The following is a 25,817-nucleotide window of genomic DNA, read 5'->3' as shown; positions in this document are numbered from 1 at the left end:
AGGGTTAAATTTGCCCTGTCTATCAATCGGAGTGGAAAATGCAGCTTCTCAAATGGCACCAGGGACGTGAACCAGATCCACAGCAGCTTAGCACGGCCATGTCTACTCCCTGTACTCCCCCCCCCCCCCAAGAGGGCAAGGATGAATCTCCATCACAAAGCCTTACCCTAGATCATCTGAGAACAACAACAAAGCAGGGTGGGCCTCAGGTAACGGGCAAAGCCCAGGGGCTCTGACCTGAAAAGAACACATGCATTCTGGAAATGCAGGGCCACCACATTAGCCACGATGTTCCACCTCTCCGTCAGGCACAGAGCAGAGCGAGGCTGCACTTCTCTGCCTGCCCTGCGTCAGTTGCACGCACCTTGGCACTAATGTAACCCCACACCCACTGCTGCTGCTATGAAAGTAGCCACGTTCACAAGGCAAATGTACCAAACCACAGCAATGCCTGGAAAGTTCTGTGTATACAGGAGACCTGTGCTCCAAACCCAAACCTTCTCTGGAACCCCCATCCTGCCTAGGAATGGTTCTCCACCAAGGGCCTTCTTGCACAATAGGAGGAAGAGTTTGGTGCAAAGGAGGAGAATATTTAGATTCTAACTAAAACCACATGTTTGTAACCCTGCCCACATTATCTAGGCAAACCACAGTATCTAGGCAAATGTTTTAAATAAGTAACTTGAATCACTGTCACTGGCCACGGGACAAACTTATGACCTCTGATCCCTGCTATGGTGCACCAAGAGGAACACAGTCATTCGTGACTCTACTTACGTTCCAATGGTGCGCTTAGCCTTCAGGAAAAGGTCAGCCAAACCCACATGGAGGGAAACCTACCAAAAGGACCAGAGACAGACAGACTCTTATTGGATACAGGAGTCTGGGAACATTCAGGTAAAATTAAGTAAGGTGGAACCTGTCATGAACTAACATCATTGGGAACATAGTAGAATTCAAACAGGATCCAAAAATTAGGTAAGGATTTTATTTATGCTAATTTCCCAATTTCCAATTATATTTAAGTAAATAATTCAGGAGCATGGTAACAAAAAAACTGCAGGTTCCTGGGCTCATTTAGAAAAGCTTTTGTGTCTAGGGAGATGGCTCAGTAAATAAAGCACTTGCTGAGCAAGCACAAAGAGTGGAGTTGGGCTCCCTAGAGAAAGCTGGCCAGCTAGACAAGCTGAATTGCCAAGCTCTGGGCTCAGCAAAACACCCAAGACACTAGATGTCAATCTCTAGCCTCTCCATGCCAACTGCACGCATTCACATGTGCGCCTGCACACATGCAAACATCTACAGACTATGCAAGCACACACACATCCAAAAAAAAAATGTTAACAGAAATGGATTTGAGCTCAAACAGAAACCAGTAAATTTAGGATCTTGAAGCTCTTCTGAGGTTAGATCAAGCCTGCTATTGTAAGAGGCCCAGTATTGGGAAGAACCCATGTCAGCAAGAACTTGGGGCACTGAGACCTGGGACAATGTAATAGAATGGGGGCAGAGGCCAAGACAAGGCCTGCCTTGGAGACAGCCTTTTCAAGGACTGTGACTATATATACATATGCAAAGGAGTGAAGGCTGGCTCCACTCTGCAGCAGGAGGGGACCTGCTCATGGTATCAGAAAAGAGGCTTTGTATCTGAAAAATAAAAATTGGCCCTCCCCAGCATTTTCAAGGCAACAGGTTCCTACAGAAAGAACGAAATCCTCTGCCATCCTTGCAGGAAAGTATTTAAGCTGGAAAAAACTGCGAGAGTTTAAAAGAAAAAGAAGCAAAAGTGATTCAAGTTCCCACTCTATGATCATAAGAAGAGACGTCATTGAGGACTAGGTATGCGGCAGTAAGCACAATGTCCTTTTTGGGAATTCTTAATAACTCTCTCTCTCTCTCTCTCTCTCTCTCTCTCTCTCTCTCTCTCTCAATTGAGAGAGAACATGATAGATAGATAGATAGATAGATAGATAGATAGATAGATAGATAGATAGATAGATAGATAGATAGATAGATACATACATACATACATACATACATACATACATACAGGGGTGGGGGAGAGGCAGATTGGACAAACCACACAATCACACATTCAATACAGATACAGCCCCACCCTCACCCACCCTCACAATACATGCTCTTAGGATGTTAAAGGCAGCTTCAAAAGTCAACCTAATTTCAGTACTGATCTTGGGTGACTACATTAGGAGGAAAATAAGAGAGTGACACCCATAGTTCTGAGCTCTGTGTGCTCTTTCCAAGCCCACCTTCTTCGGGGCCTTCATGGCATAGGGCAGAGCTGAGAACCCAGTGAGCTGCTCCATGTGTGGCTGGAGCATCCATCCTTCTGAGTCCTCTTCTCACCACAAACACCCATCCGTCACCAAGCTTAGCTTGTAAATAATCCCCCGCTTTATTATTTACGGGGTTCTGATCATAGTTTGAATAAAGCCAAAATTGCACTCAAATTAGAAACTGGAAACTGAGGTTAACCAAGAGAGGAACTCAAGAATGCAGAGTGGGAAGAGACTGCGAACCGTCACCACAGGGAGCCAGTGGCTGCAAGAGCTGTGGTGACAGCGGTCCAGTACACAAGGAGAATGGACACGGCAGGGAAGTCGGCCTCCCCAGGTTGACAGGAATGCACTGGTGCAGACCTCGTTCATCAAGACCCTCACACTTCCTGAGGAGCTATTTCTCATCGTTGGGCTGTGAGTCATGTGACTAAAACACAAGCACTCGGATGTCGCTATATAGTCAGTTAAATGTTAGATATGCAATCGGGACACACTATCAAGCTTTGTGTCCTTTTACATAGTATTTTTAGCTATCAGAATACAGTGCAGCCTAGGATAAAAATGAAGCTGCGAGGTTCTAGTGACATCTTAACACAGGTATCTGTGGTGACAATGCCTTCAATAAATGGCACTTGCAGTAGGATAACATGTGACATTAAGGGCATGGTATTTAGGATTACACAGGGCTCAGTGGCTGGTGTGTGCATCTACCACGTTGATCTTTTATCAGCAATTTAGTGTATGGCTATTTAAGGTAGGAAAGCCAGCACTTTAGCCTTGGGTGCTTCTGTATCTCCTAAGTTCATCCAGAGTCAGTGTGGGTGGAGCTACTGACCTGTACAGCCTAGGCTCAACACCACATGGTGCCTTCATGCTAAGACTCCTTGGCATTTCTCTCTCATCCGTGAAACCACTCACTAAGCAAAGCCACCATAAATCATTGCCATACTAGGAGCCAGAGGCTGTATTCCCATTCCTGTTCCGAGTGGCAGTCACGGGAGACGGTGAGGGCCTGGGGCAGGCAGCACCTACCTTCACAGCAATCCTGCCACACGCGGAGGTCCACCCTGGGGATGTCCTCACAGCTGCTATAGCCATGGGGGAACTCTGCCACCCTGAACACATCCTGCTGCACCCGGGTGATGTTGTCTGAGTTATCACAAAGGATCCTAGCCAAGGACGTCTGCTTGAGCTGCGTCAGCTGGGCGGGGGAGAACACGCCTGGGTTCTCATACCACAACCTGTTCTCCAGAGATGACAACAGAGTCAGGAGGGTCAGCGGCGGGCAGGGAGGCTGCTGGCCATGGGTTCCAAGGAAAGAATGTTATGCCAACATGGAAATCACTGATTCGATGAACATTGAGTGAATTCTCACGCAATCAATGTGAGAAAAGCCAAAAGCCCCAGCATTTAAGAAAGAGTACAGTAGTCTATCTGAATAATAATAAGATGGGCTACTTTTCGAAACTGATGGATGGCTAAACTTCTAACTAAACCCTTGTCACGAGCGAGGCCAGCCTGAGCTATACACTGAGATTATCTCAAAATCCAAACTAAAACAAACAACAACATTCTAGTCCTTCCAAGTACTGCCATGAATAGTCAAAAGGCTCCTGCAAACATTTATGTTCTCATTGACTTTGGAGACCAAAAGCATCTGGGACTCAGGTATGTTAGCCTGAGCAGTCTACAGGAGGTACAGAGCTGTTGGAAAGGCAGCCAGCAGGGAGGGGTCCTCACTGTCATCTGTCATGAGTCCAGAAAACCATGTAAGGCAAGGTTCTCCAGCACCTACCTGTCTCCATCCCGCAGGCGTCGGAACTGTGTGCTGAGCAGGCACATGAGTGTAGGTCCCAAGCGGCTGCCAGGGACCAGGTCTTCTACCATGAGGGCCGGGAATAGATCAATGTTGAGAGTTGAGCCATACAGCCTGCAATAGGCAAGGAGCATGTCAGGTCTGGCCAGCATAGCTGCCTGGGGTATGAAGCACAGCAATTCTCCAGACTTTTACTGAACAAAGAGAACTCACCAGCATTTCTTTAATATATATCTAATCACATTTTTAAAAAAGTTCCTCTTTTTTAGCACACACACACACACACACACACACACACACACACTTACTTACTTACAAGTGATTTGAAAAGCCAAAAATAGATAAGAAAATCAAAACATTCTTTCCTATGCTCCAGAGAGAATCATCTAACTCCACAGGACACACCCACCTACCTTCAACACCTATCTTCTTCTTTAAATATATGAACAATGATAATCATGTTCAAAAATAATAGGATTAGACCCTCCCGTATATTGAAATGTATTTGCCAGTGGAAATGCTGGTTAATTGGCTAAGATAGATATCTAACACGAGGCTTAAACATTTTAAAATGTTTAACAAAGCATGTTTCAGCAAGTCCTCCATGCTCCTGGAATATAGGCTCATACAGAGAGAGATGGCAATGCCTACAGATCTTTCTTTTCTAACCTTGTTCAGTTTCCCAGCCAGGCAGCAGGTGGTCTTGGCTCCACCTACTGCTAGAGACTCGGCTAGATCATGAAATAGCATCTTCCAGTCCCCGGCTCCCTCCCAGCCAGGCTTGGAATGACAGCGGACCGCCCTACCATCTAGCGGTGACAGACTATTGAAAAGATCGTCATCATCTTAGGGGTGGAATAACGGTGCCTCACTTAAGCTGGCATCCTCCCTTTCCAAGCCAACCTGTGCTCATTGTCTGATGTTCAGGGACAAGCACGCTGGACCAAAGCGGCCACCTGACGTGGGAGCCTGGAGGGCTGCTGGTCTTGCTACACAGGCACCAAATGCCAGTGCCTCCTCAGGATCCCTGCTCCTTGTCTTCCAACCTGCCACTCATAAAGGGATGGGGGAGGGGCTGCAGGATATCTGCTTCAGGCCTGCTGGGGATGGTCTCCATGACACTATAAAGTTCCCTCACTCAGGGGCCTGGGGACCCTGACTGTGTAGCTCACAGAGCACAGACCAGGGAGAGAAAGAAGCCCAAATGCATCCCCAGGCTGCCCTGAAATGCAAAATGTCAACAGGCTGCCAGGACAGTAGACAGCAGCTGCATTCCCCACGGCCTCCTGAAAACCATGACAGCTTGGATGTCATTGCCATTCAACTCTCCTGTTTATGTCTCATCTTTCCCTCTCGGTAATGAGCTCACAGGAAGAAACAAATGGATAATTCTGTGTGGCAGGGAGGTAAGCATGGTCTTTGCCAGGGATCTCTCCCTTGCATCAGAGCCAGGCTCACCATCTCCAGCAGCAGTGGCAGGATCACCAGAAACTAGGCAGTTCTGAAATATTTTGGCAATCAAAAACTGACCGGGAAAGTCATCTGTGGCCATCTGGACAGGGAACACAGGGGACACTGAAGCTCATGAAGCACAGTCAGTGAGCATACATCCCAATAAAGCATGACGGCAGCAAGAACACACTGTTCCTGCAGGGGACTCATATGCTTCCCCTGCCAGTGATCGGAACACTAGTATGTAAACGAACTGGAGCCCAGGGGCCAGAGCAGCATGCATTCAGAAACTGCAGTATCTCACAAGAGAGAGCCCTCCAGTGGACTGTCAGGTCTGCACAGCTCCCAGGAGGCAGGTCCGAGAAGAAGCCTGGCCCTAGGTGAGATGGCCCAATCCTGAGCAGACCTGGGCCTATCCTCTGAGTCAATGGAGTATTCATCTCCTCATGAAACTTGCCCACTTGTCCAGTTCTCCTCTTCTATGTTCAATGGCAACTGATGTGTGATCCCTATAGGTAGGGATCACAGACTTGAGTAAGCATAGGGAGCTATAGACCTAGACCAGCCCAGGAGGCTGGCCAGTCTGATGCCCATTTCCCATTGACTCTTATCTGTCCTAGCCAGTAAGACACAACTCCTACCTCAACAGAAAACTCCTTTCAGCTTACAAAGTCCACCACCTGAGCACAGAGAAGCTGGCAGACATGACTCTATACAACACTTGGTTCACTGCGGCATCCCAGACAGCCGGCTGCCCCCTATCTAACCTCAGCCTCCACCTTGAGCCACCAGAGAAATGGTAACACCGCAGTTTACAGCCAAGTTTACTACTCACCTCTGCAGCTTCTCCCGGATCACGGGGCTCTTGATCTCATTCTTCAGGTCCTCAAAGGTGTAAGCCGCCGACAAGTTGCAGTAGACCCTGTAGTCATGGTAAGGTGGGATGCCGTGGTCCCTGCCTCGCTGGATGTTGATGGCAGCCAGGTCAAGGGCCACCGTGTGTGCCATGGAGAACAGCCTCTCCGTGAGCTCCGTGTTCAACAACTGGGAGGGGATGCGCATCTTGCCCGCCACCCCAAACAGCCCTCGGAGCAGCGGGTCGATGCCCCCCTCATTGACAATCCGGAACGGTGAGAAGAAGGCCTTGTGGAGGGGCACGTGGCCCTGTGGGATGGGCTCAAAGTTCTCGTCCAGCCGGTAGAGCAAAGGGTTGATCAGCGTGTGGCCAAACCTGAAGGCCGCCGTGGCAAAGGCATTAAAGATGCCAGCGTTGACACTGGGGTCGTATCCCTGGTACTCACCGAGCATCTTCATGCCCACCTCTCCCAGGATCTTGGGTAGCCAGTGCCGGTAGGTAATATGCTGTATCTCTGCCCCCACTATCTTGCGTGTCTCGTGGTAGACAGTATCCCCATCCCAGTGTGGGTTCAGCTTCAGCAGTTCTGCCGCAATGCGGTTGTGCTCCCGGAACCACAGGGTGTGCATGCTGGTCAGGCCCAGCTGCTCATTAGCACGGTGGTCACCAGCCAGAAAGCAGGGTATGGGGCTCTCATTCTCATCACGAGTGCACTCAGTGGGTGGCCCCGTGGCAAAGGGAAGCAGAGGCTTGCCAGACCTCTGCACGATGCCCTGGCGCAGCAGGCCACGGTGGCTAGCCAGGTCCCGGATGCTGCGGGCTTCGTGGTCTGTGCTGCCGTACACATTGGACGCGTCGATATAGGAAGTGAGCTGGTTGATCTGCTCTCGAGGGTACACGGAGTTCATGAGCAGGGACGTCATACCACTGCCACACACGGGGCTCGATCGCACAAAGAACATGCAGCGGGCCCCGCTCCGCACACGGGGGTCATTGGGGGGAATCATGACAGAGAAGCAGGGGGGGTCATTGCTGCACACGTTGCTGCAATGCTGTCCGTCGGAGAACCGAGCCTGGCTCAGGGCCACCACTGTAGAGTCCAGGTCGTGGTCAAGGAACTGACCCCACTGCATCAACATGTGTGTAAACTGCTCATCAGGGGTGATCACCTCTGTCCCAATCAGTGTGGTGGACACGAGGCGGGGCATGGGAAGCACATGCCCATTGTACTGACGCTGGGGGTTGATGCCACGAGGCGTGTTGAAGCCGTTCTCGTACACAGCCTTCAGCAGGCGCTCGAAGGCGGTCAGTGAGGCCCCCCACATCGGGTGTTGCAGGTTGTTGCACGTGCCATCATGCGTCCTGTACTTCTGGTGGAAGCACATATCTGAGCAGTTGTTCACACGCCGGTGGGCTGTGCAGCCCGACAGGTTGGCAATCAGGCTCAGGTACTGTGGGGACACCAGATCGTTGTAGTGGTAACCTGTAACACAGCAGGGTGGCGCTGACTTCCACCAGCAATGGTGCAGACCACTGCCTCAGCCGGTGCCTGGAGGTGCTCCAGCATCTGACCTGGTAGAATGGACCCCCCTTGCTTGGTTCACTGTTGGCTGATAACTCCAGTGCCATCAGGCTTAACGGTTTATACCACTGGCTCTAATGACGGGACTGGCTCTGTAAGAAGCCTGTCATGTGCAAAAGGCCAAAACGGAGACCCTTCAGCTACATCTCATATTGTTTCACAGAACAGGCAAAGAATGCATCTCTACATGGGCCACAGGAGCTCCTGTGGAGCAGCTTCCCTATGCCCATCATTGAACACTGTACTGGTTACTGCACTGGAGCACCTTTCCCTCGGAGTCCCATCCTACGCCACTTGCATATATGAGGCCTCCTGCAGGCTTCTCAGAGTCCTGCCACCCTCTCCACACCTCTACTATCACCCCAGGACACCATTCATGGCACTGGCCTTGAATTTCACAGAATCCATCACATAATATATCCTCCAACTGTCTAGCCAGGAGCGGGCTCCTACTAGGTTGGATTCCTGATTAAGAACCTTGGACTGTCTACCAGCTAAAGGAGGAGGTCAGGCCTTGTTGGGCAGCAGTATGTCTACCAGGTGTCTATGACTTTGCATAGCCACATGACCCCAGGATCCCGTGCTCAGAACTCAGGTTGATCGAATGCTGCCTGCAGACATTAGCACAGTCAAGGTGTTGTGGATTATGTTCACTGCTCATTAAAATACTGATTGGCTGACAGCCAGGCAGAAACTACAGGCAGGGCAATCAGACTGAGGATACTGGGGGAAAGAAAGACAGAGAGAGAGAGAGAGAGAGAGACAGAGAGAGAGAGAGAGAGAGAGAGAGAGAGAGAGAAAGAGAGAGAGAGAGACCTGATGACAAAGGAAGGCACGCTAGAAGATAGGTAAAGCCACGAGCCACATAGTTCATGGATTAATAGAAATGGGTTCATTTAAATGTAAGAACTAGTTAGGAAAAAGGCTGAGCTACCGACCGAACATTTACAATTAATATAATCCTCTGTGCAGTAATTTGGAAGCGGCTCCCAGGATGGGAAAACCCCACCTACACCAAGGCCGTCCCTCACCTTTCTCACTATCCCTCCCCTACAGAATATTCCAGAGTCTTCAGAAAAACCATCTGGGTATGCGCACACCTGTACACACAACCTGAGAGATGCTCACATCCTGACACTCATGTGTGCACTCACACATGAACTCTCATAACCACACACATACCTGTGCACACTCACAATGCTGTCTGCACACGCATACGGCATGCCCCTGTGCAAGATATACTCATAGAGATACTTGCTTACTTATTGGCACATTGACATTACCACATGTGCACATATTCAGGCATATACAATGTATATACATACATGTACATTCTCTCTCTCTCTCTCTCTCTCTCTCTCTCTCTCTCTCTCTCACTCTCACTCTGCTGGTCAAGGTCAGCACTGACTCTTTTCATTAAACTATTTCTAGCCCATCTCTGGCCCTAGAGACTCAGTCTGCATGCATTAAAGGTTACATGAGAGCCTCTTCTTACAAAGGATGATCATCAAAATATCCATACAATAATGCAAGCAAGCAAGTGGGCATGAGGAATTCCAGGCTGGGAGAAGCAACCAGAAACAACAGCTTCCTCTTCATACAACGACTAGGCCTAGAGGAAGAAGAACAAACAGCAAGCCCAGCAAGACACAAATAAATCATCCACAGCCTAGGTAACCAGGTTCTACAATTGGTCGACGTCTCCAGTTGAACCAAAGAGATGCTAGGACCTACGCAAGTTCAGGAAAAAGTGGGCTCTGATACTAATGTAAGCATGACCAGAGCGCAATGCACATGCAGCAGTGTGTTTTCTACCTCATGTTTACGCGAGAAGGTGGGAGAACATGGTACTGACTTGTTCCGTTCAAGTCCACCATCAAGCCATGCTGAACGTGCTCCTGGATCAGCTGCAGGGTCCGCTCGAATATCTCTCCTGCCCTGGCTTGTCCCACTGTGTATGGGTCCCGTGGGTACCGGAACAGGGCCAGCAGGTCATTTGGAGAATGAGGACGGCTGGCAGGAGGGAGGGAGGGAGAGAGAGACTCAATGAGATAAGTCACTGGGGGACAAAATCCAGAAACTAAAAGTGTACTGATATCTCTAAATGTCTATCGCTACTTTCGACAACGTGGTGCACTGTACCTTACTCATCCCAGGTGGAAGGCGACAGAGCAACAAACAGACAAACAAGAACCAAAGACACTGAAAACAAACCATTAATAAAGTCAAGAGAGAGAGTCACGGGCATCGCATTTCAGTGAAGGTGCAGAGAGTACGTAGCCGTTGCCGACATGGAGGGATCCACCGGCCACCTCAGTAACATTTTGTTTTTGCCAAAATTGTTTCTAACAAGCCAAAAGAATGAGGCGGGTCTTCTACAAATGCTTTGATTGTGAATCACAGCCCAGAGCCTGTGAAGAAGGTACACCTCCTGCTAGCACTCCAACCCCAGAGGAGCCAGGGTCAGCTGATGTCCTTATGGCTCTCACAGGACAATCCTCAGGACTTTTATAGTCAGGTTTGGGGAATGAAACAGGTAAAAGACCCAGGCACTAGGAAACATGCATTCCACCCCACACCACTCGTTTCCCTACCAAAGGCCAGCATCACAGCCTTGCCCATCATACCTGTCAAATAAATGTGTCCGTGTAGAGTTGATGGCTCTGTCAACGGTTGCAATGGCTTCAACAATAGAGGTAGCGACATACGGATCTCCATTTCGACTGACATCAGGAACTAGGAAAACATGAACTCATATTAGCAGGAAAAAAATAAACATGGCACTCTTACTCATACATCCATGTCTAGACACGACATCATCTAGACATAAGTCATGCTTTCATCCAAAAGATATTTCTGTTTGCTGAGCCAGGGCTCAAATTATTCATCATCAATTCTGCTAGAAGCTGTTTTTTTAAACAGTATGGAAATAGTATATTTTTTAATTTTGGAAAATGACATGACACCCTGTAAAAGGGGCAAAACATTCATAACACAAGGCATACAAGAGCTTATACCCAGCATGGTGTTTGTAGGGGACTGAGGCCCCTCAGGTCCATCTGAAGGACAGTGTCATCAGAGGAGGTGCCTTTATTCTAGAAGTCTCTGTTCTTCTCAAAGGAGAGCCATCCCCAATGCTGGACTCCACTGTTTACTGCCCGTCCATTGCCAGTCCTAACTCTTGCTTGCATGGTCATCAGCACAACATCTTTATTAGAACCCACAGACAGAAGGACAGGCAGACACACACATACACACACACACACACACACACACACACACACACACACACACACACACTCAGAGAGAGAGAGAGGGAGACAGCAAAAAGAAGTCAGCATCTAGATACCCAGATGGCCTGCACATACTACATACACATAATACACATCCCACAGCATACAGAATAAACATAGGCCACACATCACACTATATCACACCATCATAGCACACAGAATAAGCCTACACCATAATATACATCACAGAGATACACCATATACAATACACAGCAAACGTAACACAACACAACCTATCTCCAAAGCTTCACACTTTGATTCTTCTTTATTTTTTTTTTGAAACAAGGTCTTAATATCGATCTACCTACATCTACACATCTACATCTATCTGTCTATATTTCTATGTCTACATAGATAAATATGTCATACTCTGGCTGGATTAGAACTCCCTATGTAGACCAAACAGGCCTTGAACTCACAGAGCTCTACCTGTCTCTCCCATCTGCTGGCAATAAAGGCGTGCACCACAAAGTCCTGGGGGATTCTCAGTTCTTGCTCCTTTCTCACCCCGTAGGAACTAGTCAGTGGTCGTTCTCTGCCAAGCACAAATATTCCCCACCATAACTAATCTTTCACCCTCAGGCACTGAAGCGGCTCTCAGCTCTTGCCACAGCACTTTCATCTTAGCTCAGTGGTTAGTGCTCCTTTCTAGCCTCATAGTCCTGGACACAGCCAGAGAGACCTCACTGAAATGGTCCTTCACTTTGTTGCTGTGGGAGACCTCCTTCCCCTAGGGCAGGTGATGGATGACTGGGATGAACTCCCCTGCTGGGATGGACCTTCTTCCCTTGGGGCAGGTGATGGATGGATGGCTGGGAGGAACTCCCCAGCTAGGATGGACATCCTTCCCCTGGGGCAGAGGATGTAGGGTATGGCTAGGATGAACTCCCCAGGTGAAATGGATCTCCTTCCCCTGGGGCAGAGAAGCATGGCTGGGATGGACTCCCTTGCTCAGGCAGACCTCCACTGCCTGGGATCCCTGGGGAACTAGCTGCTCCCATCAGTCTCTGGTGTGTTTTTCCATATTGCCTTCTTGTCCACACTCACTTTCTTTCTTTCTTCCTCTTCTCCTCCACTCAGACTCTTTCTCTCCACATTGATTGCCAGGGGCAGAGTCCACTTCATACAGTCCTTGCTCTGTGACCCCATCTCCTCACTGGCCATTTGGAGAATATCTTTTTGTTGACTTTTTTTTTTTTTTTTTTAGCCAGTTTGATGACTGGACACCCCAGGGCAGAAGGGTCTTTCTTGTTCTTAGTCAGATTCACCTGGGTGACCTCATCTGGTCCCAGGGTGTTAATATACTCAGCCCTGACTTATCCCTTGAGCTCCAGACCCCAGACCTCCCTCATCAGTTTCTTTCTTTTGCTGCGTCTGAGCAGGGCTCTCAGTTCTCCTCTTCCCTAAAGCTAAGCAAGGCAGGCAGAGAGAAGAATGACAGTGGGGGAGGATGCAGAGGTGAAATCTTGACACTCTGGAGAATTACTATCCTGGAGAGGGACAATCCAAATGCACAAGAAACACCCCAGGCTGCACGTAGCCATAACCAACTGGGAGGCATGGAATTCCTGCAGGGATCTTTGTAAATGGCACTTTTGGGCATGAAAAGAGCTGCTGAACATTGTGAAAAAAAAAAAAATACAGGCAGAGGAAGATACTCCAAGGGAAGATCAGCCATTGGCCAAGTCAGGGCCAAATGTTCTGTCTTCTGAATCATTCTAACACCATGGCCTCATTTGATTTCTGGTGCTGGAACAAACATCCTGGCAAAAAGCTACTTAGGAAGAAAAGATGTATTTGGCTTATAGTTCCAGGTTACAGTTCAATATTGAGGAAGTCAGGCAAGAACTTAAAAGTAACAAATCCAGTCAAAAGCAGAGAAAAAAACAAATATATCCTTTCCCGTCTCTTACACTGTTCAAGACCACTTGTCCAGGGAATGGTGCCTTGCACAGTGGGCTTGGTCTTTTACATTAATTAACAACCAAGACAATCGCCACAGACAGTCAACACACCAACCCTATCTAGATAATCCCTGAACAAATTTTCCCTAGGTGATTCTAGATTGTGCCACATTGACCCAAAATGAACCAGCATATACCCTCAGTGGATGCTCATGGAATGAAGAATACAGCCCTGATATTTTATCTCCCAAGCCCTCTGAGACCATGCATTGTGCTTGGCATTACACATCTTACCGTTCACACTGAGTACCATGCTGACGGAGGCATATCCAATCGTGTTCCGAGCGACACACTCATAGCGACCTGCGTCCGCAGTGCCAACATCATGGATGGTTAAAAATCCTTCGGGGCTGATGTGAAATTTCCCACTTTCTGTTACCTGAACACCATCCTGGAGCAAAAGAATTACTGAGGTAAGACTGGGAAACAGAAGCTACTTCTCTGGGAGAAAGAAACGCCCATCCACTGTGAAGACTCAAATGGAAACATCTCTGAGGCTATGTTTACATCTGCCCCAATCTTCCCAGGGAAGGAGACATCTTACTGCTCTCCCAAGTCCAACTCAACAAGATACGCTCTTCCATAACCCGTCCTTTGCTAAGAACATAGCTAGGTGCAAAAGATGAAAACCGCTATATTGGGAGCACTTGGCCTAGAGGCCATGAGAATGGTGGAAAGGGCTCAGAAACAAGGCCTCTAGGAGAGTGGGCAATCCAGAGACAGAACTGGCAAGCCATGCACAGACCACAGCTGGGTCACTCTGGAGAAGATTGGTGGGCAGCGAAGGAGCTAGAGACCCTTGAGGACTGGTACTCTGTGGACCCTCATGAGGTCGCTACACCATCTCCGCAAGCTCCTTTGTGTACAGTCTGTGAATGCTGCCTAACAGTTGGCTAAATACGAAGAACAAAGAAAAATGAAGCAACAAAACCCAACTTCATTCCTTGAAGCTATAGGCCTATAGGACTTTCTCTGTTTCTGATGCTGGGATATGTGTTTTGTTTCCAGTATCTTTATTATTAAGGCTGCCTTCGGGGTACTTTAAATACACACGTCCTGCACTAGAGAGAGCCTGGGTGAGGAGTCAGCTGTTACCTTGTTCCAGGTGATGGCTGGCTCGGGTTCGCCCTGGGAGCTACAGGGCAGCTGCACATTGGTGCCCACCTCCACCGTCATGTCGCTTGGAATGCTGGCAAACACTGGGGTGACTAGAAGGCAAGTGTGGAGAATGAGGTGGCCCCTGATTCCTACCACAGAGCTTCAGAAGAGCAGAGCCCGCAGAGGCCAGCCCAGGAGCCCTGCAAGGGAGCTGGATCGAGGTTTTGTTAGCTAAGGTAAGAAACTGTGGCTTAGCTGGCAAGCTAGGCTACCCATGCTCCTTATCCCACACACACTACCAGGAGGCTGCAGTATGCAATGTGGTGCGGTCCACTGACAAAACACTGCTCCTGGTGTGAAAGACTCGTCAGGCAAGAGAGGGAGCTTGACCGGCACCCTTGTGGGATCCCACCATGGGGAACCCTGTCAGAGCCCACTGAGTCTCCTGAGCAAGTACAGGAGGGGCAGTCCGCAACATGCACAGTGGATATTATGGGTCTAGGAGCAAAACTAGGTTCATGGTATCCCCAAGGGCCTCACAGAAATCAAGAGCTTCAGGCTGCATCTAGCTGTCTGGCCAAATGTGCTCGCTAACAAAGCCAGCCTCTCTGAGACCAGCATGAGATGAACCAATGTCTTTAGAACAAGGGAAATGAAGATGCAAGTGCCTGCGAATCCCTCACGAACACAAGGACCACAGCTCTCAACAGAACACGGTGAGCAGAAGAGCTAGGGCTAGAATACTGATGCTGATGTCAGCTGCAGGAAGTGTGTCACTGATGACGGACACGCACAGATCCACCGGGTCAACAGCACCTACCTCTGGGCTGTACAGTCAGGTGGGCCACGACCTTCTGTGAGCCGATGATGTTGACAGCCTGGCACTCATACTGGCCCTGGTCATGCAGGGCAACCCCAGAGATCCTGAGTGTGCCTGAGGATAGCACCAGGTGCCGCCTGTCCACTGAGAGCTGGCTCCCTACAAAGTGGGGCAAGACATCAGTTACCATGGATACAGAGGCTTTCAGGGTCAGGGTCAGAGACAGGTGACTTAGAGAGAATGTTATCTCGGAAGATGGCAATGTCACTGGGCTGAATTTCTTGGATAGGGTACCAAATGCCCACTCCTGATCCAGTAAGCAGGCACTTATTCAACGTCCACATGTGGACTCCTACGGCTGTTGTTCATCCATAAGTAAAGAGCCAAGGAATATCATAGACAAAAAATATTATAGAAAGGGACAGAGAACAGAACCAAAAGCCAAAATTAGGAATGGGGACAAGACAAGGACTTAGGGTGCCTGTAGGGCTGACCCAAAGCTATGCCCCGGGAAACATACAAAAAGGTGACCTAGGCCCAGACTGTGCAGAAGTCAAGCCCCCTTGGAGGGGGAGGATGCTGGCACATGCTTTTGTGGATAAGCCTTTCTATCAGCCATCTTCCCTAGTCAATCAAAAGGAAGTGTACAGCTGGCCTCTACCTCTGTCTGTTTCTCGGGATCCATGAGCAGGGCTCCTCAGAGGGAGGATTCAGTGGCCTTTTGGTTGAAGCCAAGGTAGCAGGTCATCTCCAGGGTCCCTGCCTAGGCTGCAGGGCAGGAACACCGGAGACCTACAGAGGTGTCCTTAACGGTCTTTCTCACCTGCCACTGCCACCATCTCATCCAACAGGATGAGCCTTCATCAGACCACAGGAGCCATGAACTGACCAAGTGCTAACAGATCACACACCAAGTGCAGGAAATCTGGGACAGCTCTGGCAGTCAGGGGATAAGCCCTGTTTTTGTGAGTTCTATGGGAACCTGGAAGAGTCTAGCCCCTACATGGTGAACCACTGCCCAGAAGACCCTGAGTCAACCCATGATGCCCACAGTGACCGTCTGCGCTTCACTGCAAGGCAGGTTTTATGGAGGCCTCATCCTCTTCCAAAGCCACAGCTCACCCACTTAGGAAAGAAACTGGTTTTGCCTGCCCTAGAGGCAATAGCATGTGTCCTAGATGAACGAGAAGGTGGATGGTCCAGGGTGACATCTTACCTCCCTTGGTCCAGGCGATGACGGGCTGAGGGTAGCCCTTAGCTTCACACTGGAAGTCCACAGTCTGTCCTTCGATGACTACTCTGCTCTGAGGGGTCACGGTGAACTGAGGGAGGGCTGCAGGAAAACAGCATTGGAATGTGACACTAGAGACAACACCCTGTAAAGTCACCGTGTCTATTAGCAGCACAGCAAAAGGACTTGACCAAGGGTACCAAGTGTGTCTTCGCAGTTCCTCCAAGATTAAAACCTTCCATCTTGGAAGGAAACTTAAGTCATAAGAGGCGTCTAAGGAAAAGGAGACTACTACAGGGAAGTTTGGGAAGGCCAGAAGTAAATAACTCAAAAGAGCTTCAGGAAGTCCCCCAAACTGACCAGACTCACTAGGCTTCTTCCTCAAGACTATATAAACAATAACACTTGAAAAAGACACTCAGACAGTCCCAGCCACCTGGAAGAAGCAGATACCAGCCAAACAGCCTCAAAGCAGCAGAGATCAGTCGAGCCAGGTAGAAAAATCAAAAACCGTTGAGCTGCTTGGATGAGGCTCAGACAACTGAGTCAGCTGAAAAGGATGCTCTGCACCCTGTTGAGCTGTCTGCAGGCTGTGCAGCATGCTTCAGTTCCCTGCTTTAGTGAGCTGTCACCCATGCTTGGGTGGGCATTGGGATGCAGTTGACTTTGATTTATTTCTCTTCACCCATATTCCTGTAAATAACCCCAATAAAAAACACTGGCCTACAAGTTGGACTTTGGTAATATCCGTACTTTGGTCTGTATTTACAGCTATATGCTAGGTGCATATGGCTTTGTAATCTAAGAAAAGACAGCTATCTGCAGAGCGCTCATATTGGCTCATAATCACTGTGATCTTGGCAGTGTATACGACTGTGACGTCAGTACATTCAAAACTGTATGCAAGGCTCACACACTGACCCACTAGCACCGCAACCTCGGAGCGCACTCAGAGCTGTGTGCATGACACGTCCTGATTCACTTTTAGTGCCCAGGTATTCATGTCCACGTTTGCAGAGGCCAGTACCTGGGAGCTCTGGACATTGCAACCTCAAAGTCTTATTCTCCTAAAGAAAGCAGTCTAATCACCAAATGAGATGGATATTATAGATCTTAAAAAGGAAGGCGGAGCTGGAAAAATGGCTCAATTCCTAGAAGCCACATAAAGCAAAATTGGGCATGGTGCTAGGGAGGTGGGTCCATGAAGCTTCCTGGCCAGCCAGCCTAGCCTACTTGGGGATTTCCAGGGTAGTGAGAAACTGGGTCTTAAACAAAACAACCCAAAATTCCAAACCAGAACGATGCCAGACATGGTTCTCTGGTTTATAGATGTACAGCCACCCATATACAAATATACATAGGCATGTTCACACAAGCATGCACATATATACAGATCCAAATAGCTAGGCGTGGTGGTGCACACCTTCATCCCAGCGCTGGGGAGGAGAACCGAAAGTTCAAGGTCAGGCTAGGCCAGAAAGACCTAGTCTCTAAAAGCAAAGATAAGCGAAAGAGGAAATTAAGAAGCACAGAGAGGCTCAAAGCCCCGGGACTGACGGCACAAAAGGATGCTCACCTTGTACAATGATGAAGGCCGTGGCATGGATGCTGTCCACACTGTTGGACGCAAAGCACGTGTACTCCCCACTGTCGCTCTGGTCCACATTCTGTATATACAGCCCTCCAGAGGGAGTGATATTCACTCGAGGGTCAACCGGCAAGGGTGTCCGGTCACCTCTGGTCCAGGTGATCTGCGGCAGAGGGTGGCCGGTGGCGCTGCACTCCAAAGTGACGCTCTCGCCCACCAGCACCTCTGTGTTCTGCGGCTGGATTACAAAAGTGGGTCGGGCTGTCACAAACAGAAATTGTCAATTAATTTCTTAGAGCTTCACAAGGTTTCTACTTGGCATTTTTGATGTCCAGGCTGTCCATTCACCCTAACGGCTTCCAAAATAAGCACAACCAACATGTAATGACATAATTTTTTTGTTGTCTTGCCAACATAAATATGCAGACGGGGCCGAGGAAATGGCTCCGTAGGCAATGAGACACTGGCCATGTGAACACAGGGGCCTCGGTTTAAATGCCCAGCACACACAAGCTCAGATGTGGTAGGATCTATCATTGTAGCGCGTATAAGGCAAGATGGGAAAGCAGAAGCGGGATCCTCAGAAGCTAGAGGACCAGCTAGTTTGTCGTATATAGTGGTGACCAACAAGAGACCCTGCTTCAAACATGGTACAAGGCATGCGTGGATCAACAGCCAAGGTTGCCCACTCACCCCCACAATGGGCCACACATGGGTCCACAGGGGAAAAAAGTGCAGAAAACAAAATGGTTCCCACACTCGGGTCAACCAAAGGCAGGCAACCTGTAGACAGTGGTCGCTGTGGAAGAGCTGTATTTTTTTTCTTCCAGACAGACCCTAAAGTCTCTGAAGAACCTTTACTTCTGTTTATTATAAATACCCTGGCAGCCTGATTAAACCTTTGTGGTTGTCATTATTGGCACAAAAAATTGCAGGGTAAATTTAAACCATATAAAAATATCCCTTTCATCACAGAAAGAAAAACGCAAATTGTGTCAACTCTAAAGTGGAGGAATCCATGCCTTCGTTAGTATGTCTGCTAGGAAGACTTTCACACACAGTGGGACCACAGCAGACATTGACAGTCTGCCTGGAGAGAGGTAGGTAGTCATGGATATAAGAGAGGAAGCTACCCTTCTTGAAACTCAACCTACACAAGATTTCTTAAGTTTGTATTAAGACATATGTACAGGTATCTTTTATTTTTTATAACTCCTGTGCTATTTCTTTTGGGTCCACAACCCTTATCCATAAACATGGAATCAAAAAAAAAACACTCTAAAAACTATTTTGCAAAATTTGACATAAGTAGCAGGAGGCACTTCTAGTTTCTATTGAGACTCTATATACAGCTTTTCCTTGTGGGCATTAGATCATCCTAGGCTATAAGTTAGTAAATAGATTATGTTCTATGCTGCTTTGCTTTCAAATAAAACAAAACAAAATATGAAAACAAACAAAAACAATCCCAAAGAGATTGTGACCCATCGGTTGAGAACTGCTGGGTTATGGGTCTGGCTCCACAGTGATCAGAGGCCAAGGACAGAGCACGCAGACCAGAACAGTGCCTGTGCCTGTGTAGCAGTGGTGTAAAGGCCACAGCTGTGTTTCCTCTGGTTTGGACAGACGTTTTACACTTTAAATACTATATGCAAGCACCTTCAGCATAGGTATGCTAAATAAAAATCAGTATTTTAAAGCCCTTGGCAAACAGAGGCCTCAGTGCCCCAAAGCATGTGTTTGATGTGGCTGTGCAGGGATCTGCAGTGACACACGGCAGCCTCTCCTGGTTCCATGGCCATGTCTTACCTGTGGTAGTAACTCAGAGCTTCTGGGGATGCCCCTGCAGCACGGGGCTGCTATGGGTCTGAGGCAGGTTAGAATGACCTATATGACCTTACGTTTCAGGAATCCTGTGAGTCACTTGGGATGGGAACTTTACCATTGCAGACTTCACTGAGTGGGAGTGCAAAGAAAGGAGCCAGAAGTGGGTGGTTAGGGTGACCCTCACATGCGACATACTCACTCACCTGGAGACCCCAAGTACCTGAGGGTCACTTCATGGGTTTTTGCCTCGCCAGCCACATTTTTTGCCATGCACTGGTAGACGCCCTCATCTGCCTCTTGTGTGTTCTGGATCATCAGCGTGCCATCGTCCAGTAAGTTTAAGCGTGAATCTGTCTTCATGCTCAGCTCATTACTATGGAGACAGAAACCGGTGTGCTCACTGCTCAAGCTGATACTGTACCCCTCCCAGGGGTCAGTCCTACAGTGGGCTCTAAGTCTCTGGAAAGCAGGTGACACATGCCAGGCCCAGAGAACAAGAGTGACAACCTTCCAAGTATGTCCCCATCAGCAACTGTGACTTAGCAGTCACGTCTAGGAAAGTACACATATGTGTTCATGATTACATGCCCAATCTAAATGCTTGAATGTGGTCCTAATTCCAAACAAGAAAAACATTAACTTAATGGAGAATGCAGATAAAACATTTCCCTTATTTTTGTAATTTTTTTTTAAATGTAGAAACACAGTTTTATATAATTAAAAGCAAGAAGCTAGGTATTACTCCCATACCTATAATCTTAGTATTGAGAGGTAGAGGCAGAAGAATCAGAACTTCAAGGTCCTCCTCCACTACACAGCAAGTTAGAATCCAACCTGAAATGCATGAAATTCTGTCTCCAACAAACAAAACCACCTCCAGGGCTCCTCTCTTAGCTCCTTCATCTGGGCATGCTTCTGACTCAGTCTCCTGGGAGGCAGCAACCCCCGGGTGCTTGTGGGTCAGCAGCAGGAATGCCAGGGAACCTCAGTCAGTGAGCAGCAAGCAGAGCTGGCACCAGAGGGCAGGCCTTCGGACTCTGACTCAAGGTCTTGCCATGTTTAGTTTTGTATTTTTAACTTAAGCATCATGTCTTCCATTTACAAACTAAAGGTATGAAGGGCTTGAGCCATACTGATGCTCCTTCCTCCCCGGTCTAACACAATCTTCTAATGGTGAGGCACAATTGTCTATATTCTGTCAATTATATTTTAAATAAATGCTGATTGGCCAGTAGCCAGGCAGGAAGTATATAGGAGGGACAACCAGACAGGAAGTAGAGGCGGGTCAATGAGAACAGGAGAATTCTGGGAAGAGGGAAGCTACCTCTGGAGTCCTGTCCAGACACAGAAGAAGCAAGATGTGACCTGCCCTACTGAAAAAGGTACTAAGCCATATGGCTAACACAGATAAGAATAATGAGCTAATGTAAGTTCTAAGAGTTAATAAGAAGCCTGAGCTAATGGGCCAATCAGTTTATAACTAATATAGACCTCTGTGTGATTTTCTTTGGGACACAACGACTGTGGGAAACGGGCAGAGAAAACTCTGTCAACATTCTAACACTTTAGAAACCCTCCTGGAGTTGCCCCTGGTTTTCACTCCCATCAGCCCCAGAGCCACCCATGACATGGAGGTTTTTAAAGGATGCACGTCTCTCACATTTCCCTCCCCCCCTCCCCCCCGTACAGCTAGCTTGGATCCAAGATCAATGTGACCAACTCAAAACCTGGCACAATCCTGTGGTCCTCATGACTCTGTTGCATCTTTCCACTGTGCCCCTGAACTCTCCCAAACATTGAGGGGTCCACTCTCCTATTTGCTTTGTCTGTCAACAGAACTTCACCTAAGAGAGGTTCCTGTTAGCTGTGGAATCTGGGTCTCTGCTGGAACAAGGAACCTTCTGTTCCTGAACTCGGCTAGTGATGTTCTCAAGGAGGCCTATCTGTTTCCCAAAGGCTGGACACAGCCAGTGAGTTTGGCATGAACACACTGCGAGCCAGACCATGAGTACAATCCTCATTCTTGGCACAAATAAGAGGCAATTACATGAGGCTTTTGTGTTCAGGATTTCCCTCTAAGGATTTCACCTTCAAAATCTAAGTTTAAAAATGCTTCATGTCACCACAGACAAGTCCTATCACTGGGCATCTTGACCTTATTCTAAACTGTGTCTGTCCTACATCATAATCATTAGTGCCTGCTCCAACCCCTCTCCCCTACTCTCTGTGCCCGCTCCCCTCCCACACTGAACCCAACACCCAGCTCTCAGATCCAGCTGGAAGGATGCTCCTACCGCTGGACCAGAGTGCCAGCATGCAGACAACCTCTTCTGCCATCCATGAACAACTGCTACAAGGTGAGAGGCAGTTACAGCCATGTTTGCAGAATGAAGAGAAGCTCATTTACTCAGGACAAGACTCCAGAAGCCCAAGAAGGGCGGTGTAGACTCCTCATAGCCTGCAAACGCAGGTATCAAAGAAGACATGGACCAATGACCGTCAGCTGCCTCTAACCCCAGGAAGTCCATCATCACGGCTCAGGTCCAAAACCTTACTAACTCTTGAAACACTAGAGGCCTCGGCTAGAGAACAGGTGGGCATGAATAAACATACAGCATTTCTACAGCTCCCACTTGATGGGGTAAGAAAGTTCCAGAATGCTGCCAGGTCAGTGATAGACCAGGGGAAAGAGACCTGTGGCCTATAAGGAACAAGTCCCAGTGGAGAGAAAGGCCCTTCCCCAGTAACTCAGGCTCCAGTCAGCTGCTGTGTGGAAGAGGGAAGGTATGGAATCTTTTCTTCCTTTCCATCTCCCTACATAGAAGGGGAAGGTGTCTGCCAAGGATGGGGAGCCCTATGGGAGTACATGGGCTCCTCCTGATATGGCCCCCAGGGCTTCAGGGACATTTCTGCTCTACACACAACTCACTTGTTTCGAAGCCAGATGATCTCAGGTTTGGGGTTGCCCTCAGCCCTGCAGGTAAAGTACACTGTGTTCCCTGATGTGACATCTGCGTCCTGTGGCTCTGATGTGATCCGGGGACGTTCTACATGTAAGAAATGAACACCATGGAGAAACATGAGGCTCACACAGATGGGAACCCAAATCAGAATCCTCACGACCAATGATACTGCAAGGCCCAAATATACATCTCAACAAAGACACCCCTGCAAAAATGATACACTGTCTTCCCCAAATTTTAGCCTTCTATGACAGAAGACAAGTCAATCCATCAGCAATATCTGGGGTAAGTCTGGACTCCTGAGGTCATACTGGTCCTTCAGCAGGGATTGCAGGACCCGCTCACCACAGTTCAGCTCTTCTGGAGTGATGGTTGCCACAGAGCGTCCTTGGATGCGTCTTGGATACTCGCAGGTGGCTGCTGCCTGTGCGTTCCCAGACTGGGCGTAGGTCTTCAGCAGATCTGCCAACCACAGTATTTCACAGTCACAGTGAAGCGCATTTGAGTCCAATCGCCTAGGGAAAGAAGTCATGAAGATATCCAGGAGTTAAGGAGACTTTGACCCATCCTGGGGAGATCAACTGCCAGGTTCTGGAGCCTCAAGGGATGCCAAGGATGATGAGCATCTGGGCGTTGATCATGCAAGGGATTAGTTTTCATAGGAAAGAATCTGAAGGGCTGAGAGGGGTGGTAATGGTTAAGTATCTACAGAAAAGCCTGAGAGTCTAAAGCCCTGAGAAGAAATGAAGAAGTAAAGTCAACCAATGACCAAACAGTTAGCTTCAAACCCAGGAATGGGCTGTGGATTTAACCCAGTAGGAGAACATTTGCCCGCCATGCTGGAGGCCCTAGGTTCAATCCAAACACAGCAAAAGTAAAACAAACAAACAAAAAAACATGGCAAGCATGAGTTAGACAAGTCGCAGACTTTCCTGAGAGTCAGTGACAGGTCACAACAATGTTCCAGAGTAGTTTATATCTATGGGAGCATCAAACAGCAGAGTTCTATCTTGTGGCTGAGGCAGCTCCAGGGTAGCAGCACTGTGAGGACAAGCTCTGCCTTTGTAGCTGGAGCCGGCAGGATCCCTCACTATGAAAATTGCTCCACCCCGATAGGCCATGAGGCACATGGTCTGAATATTATCAGATGTAAAGAGGCAAGCTGTTCCCACCCTAAGAGTGACTTAAATGGGGACAGGAACTAACTGGGGAGCATGACCAATTATGGGGATTGAATTCTGGATAAAACCACTATGAGTTACACACTCCACAACCTGGTACCCCAGGGCAAGACAAATGCTTACTTCACATTTGTCCAGGACAATAGCTCAGAGGAGACAGGGACTCAGAACTGGTACCACTCCACAAATCAATATCCCCTGGCAGAAATATGGTAAACAAGATGCATCACCCCAAGCTCAGGTAAGAAATGGGCACTGGGTTGGACAAGAGCCGTCGCTTACTGGGGTACCCAGTCTGCAATCCACTTCTGAATAGCAAGACCCTACAGTCCAAACAGGACCAAGGGGGCAGCGGGGAGTCTGGATGGGCAATTCAGCATGGCACACGTGCCCAGTCTACCCCAGCCATTTGAGTGAGCTAGAAGGAGATCACATACCATCTTGATTGCTCCGTGGAAGTGGGCCTTTCAGTGAGGGCAAAGGGCAACTCTTATGAGCTTAGCCTTGATCTCCAAATCTAGGATGTTCATGTTTGAGCAATGCAGAACCAGCCAGATAAGGAATGTGTTGGGCTAGAAGGGCTGGCATTCCCCTACAAGAGCAGCTGTACATGAGGAAATCCATCGGCAAGCTAGTCCACGGGTGGCCCCATCCTTTGCCTTGGGCCCTCCTGACATCTGAATGTGGATTCACCTTGCCTGGTAATTTCTTTTCTGAAGAAAGAGGTTTTGACTCATGGACGATAACGCAACAGCTTACTCAGAGATGAAGTCATGAGCGCTGGAGCCCATTAGAGACACTGCACAGTTCAGTAACACCTTAACTGGGCAAGTGCTCTATAGAGACCACAGGACAACAATCAAGGTTGTTAAAAAACTCCATGAGCACTAAAATACCTTGATTCTATTATAATAATAAGTATGCAAAGCTTATTTCAGGAGGCCTTAAAAGAAAACCGAGTAGGCACCAATCTGTTGACTCAGGTAAATGAATGTCAAGAAAAGGAACTGGAGGCCTACACATGAAGATTTTTCCACTCTGCCATCCTCACCAATAAAATATGTACCTCGCAATTAAAACTTAATTGGGAGAATTTAAACATCATTTTAAACACTGTCTCAAGATCCTTATTAGCGGACCAGCCTGCTGGTACACGTGAGTCATCTGCCCGCCTCTTCACACCGAAATAGACTCAACAGGCCCACCTTCCCGACATTTAAATGTCTCTGAAGACTTTTCTGAAGCTGGAGATTCTTTGGCCAGACCAGAGAACGGTCCAGATGAATGAACTAGGAAAGAGGGCATCCCACAGACACTGCAGGCAGCAGACACCCAAAAGCACACTTACAGCCTTTTCATAGACTCCAAGTGGCTGAATGTCCCAGGAACCAAGTGTGTAATACGGTTGTTGTGTAAAAATCTGTGGAAAGAGAAAATAGAACAAAGCTATATGAAAACACGAAACTTTCTAAGCATGCAAAAAGGAGCCCAAGAGGTCACATGTTTCATCCATTGTGTTTACTTAGTATGAGTGAATTTGATAGCCATGTGCTTCAGGTAAAAAAATAACTGGATCTCTTTCCTATTTTATTACCAGGCCCAGATGCCTTCTTCTGATTATTAGCCAAGAGATCAATTTTAGACCAAGGAGTGTCAAGCAAACGTTGAACCGTTCTGGCAGCATGAGCTGGGCCTCGACTACAAATTAAAGAGAGAAGCTGAACTCACAATCTCTCCAGCTTTGGCAGGTGCTGGAAGGATTCCGGGTCCAGAGTTTCTATCTGATTGAAGTGCAGGTACCTAGGGGATTGAAAAAGCAGTACAATGTGAACGACCTACCGAACTT

At 48.2% G+C, this 25,817-nt stretch overlaps 1 protein-coding gene across 3 annotated transcripts in view; it reads right to left on the bottom strand.

The window, feature by feature from the left end:
* Pxdn (peroxidasin) overlaps positions 1-25,817 on the bottom strand; it is a 74,655-nt gene that overhangs the window by 5,817 nt on the left and 43,021 nt on the right. For 2 of the 3 annotated variants that reach the window (XM_005360656.3, XM_013351338.2), the window contains 15 exons: positions 25,700-25,771; positions 25,320-25,391; positions 23,136-23,305; positions 22,757-22,874; positions 20,031-20,200; positions 17,989-18,261; positions 16,398-16,514; positions 15,182-15,340; positions 14,359-14,471; positions 13,498-13,654; positions 10,634-10,742; positions 9,862-10,019; positions 6,404-7,907; positions 4,096-4,230; positions 3,333-3,541 (listed from right to left, as the gene is read on the bottom strand). In XM_005360656.3, the coding sequence (XP_005360713.1) occupies positions 3,333-3,541; positions 4,096-4,230; positions 6,404-7,907; positions 9,862-10,019; positions 10,634-10,742; positions 13,498-13,654; positions 14,359-14,471; positions 15,182-15,340; positions 16,398-16,514; positions 17,989-18,261; positions 20,031-20,200; positions 22,757-22,874; positions 23,136-23,305; positions 25,320-25,391; positions 25,700-25,771 (3,536 nt within the window). Of the gene's footprint in view, positions 1-777; positions 837-3,332; positions 3,542-4,095; positions 4,231-6,403; positions 7,908-9,861; positions 10,020-10,633; positions 10,743-13,497; positions 13,655-14,358; positions 14,472-15,181; positions 15,341-16,397; positions 16,515-17,988; positions 18,262-20,030; positions 20,201-22,756; positions 22,875-23,135; positions 23,306-25,319; positions 25,392-25,699; positions 25,772-25,817 lie in introns of all 3 variants that reach the window. The other variant, XM_013351339.2, reaches the window with a different exon arrangement.

The sequence above is a fragment of the Microtus ochrogaster genome, linkage group LG3 (assembly GCF_000317375.1).
Source record: "Microtus ochrogaster isolate Prairie Vole_2 linkage group LG3, MicOch1.0, whole genome shotgun sequence".
NCBI lineage: Eukaryota > Metazoa > Chordata > Mammalia > Rodentia > Cricetidae > Microtus > Microtus ochrogaster.
The sequence above is the reverse complement of the archived record's forward strand: the minus strand, read 5'-3'. Positions and strand labels throughout refer to the sequence as shown.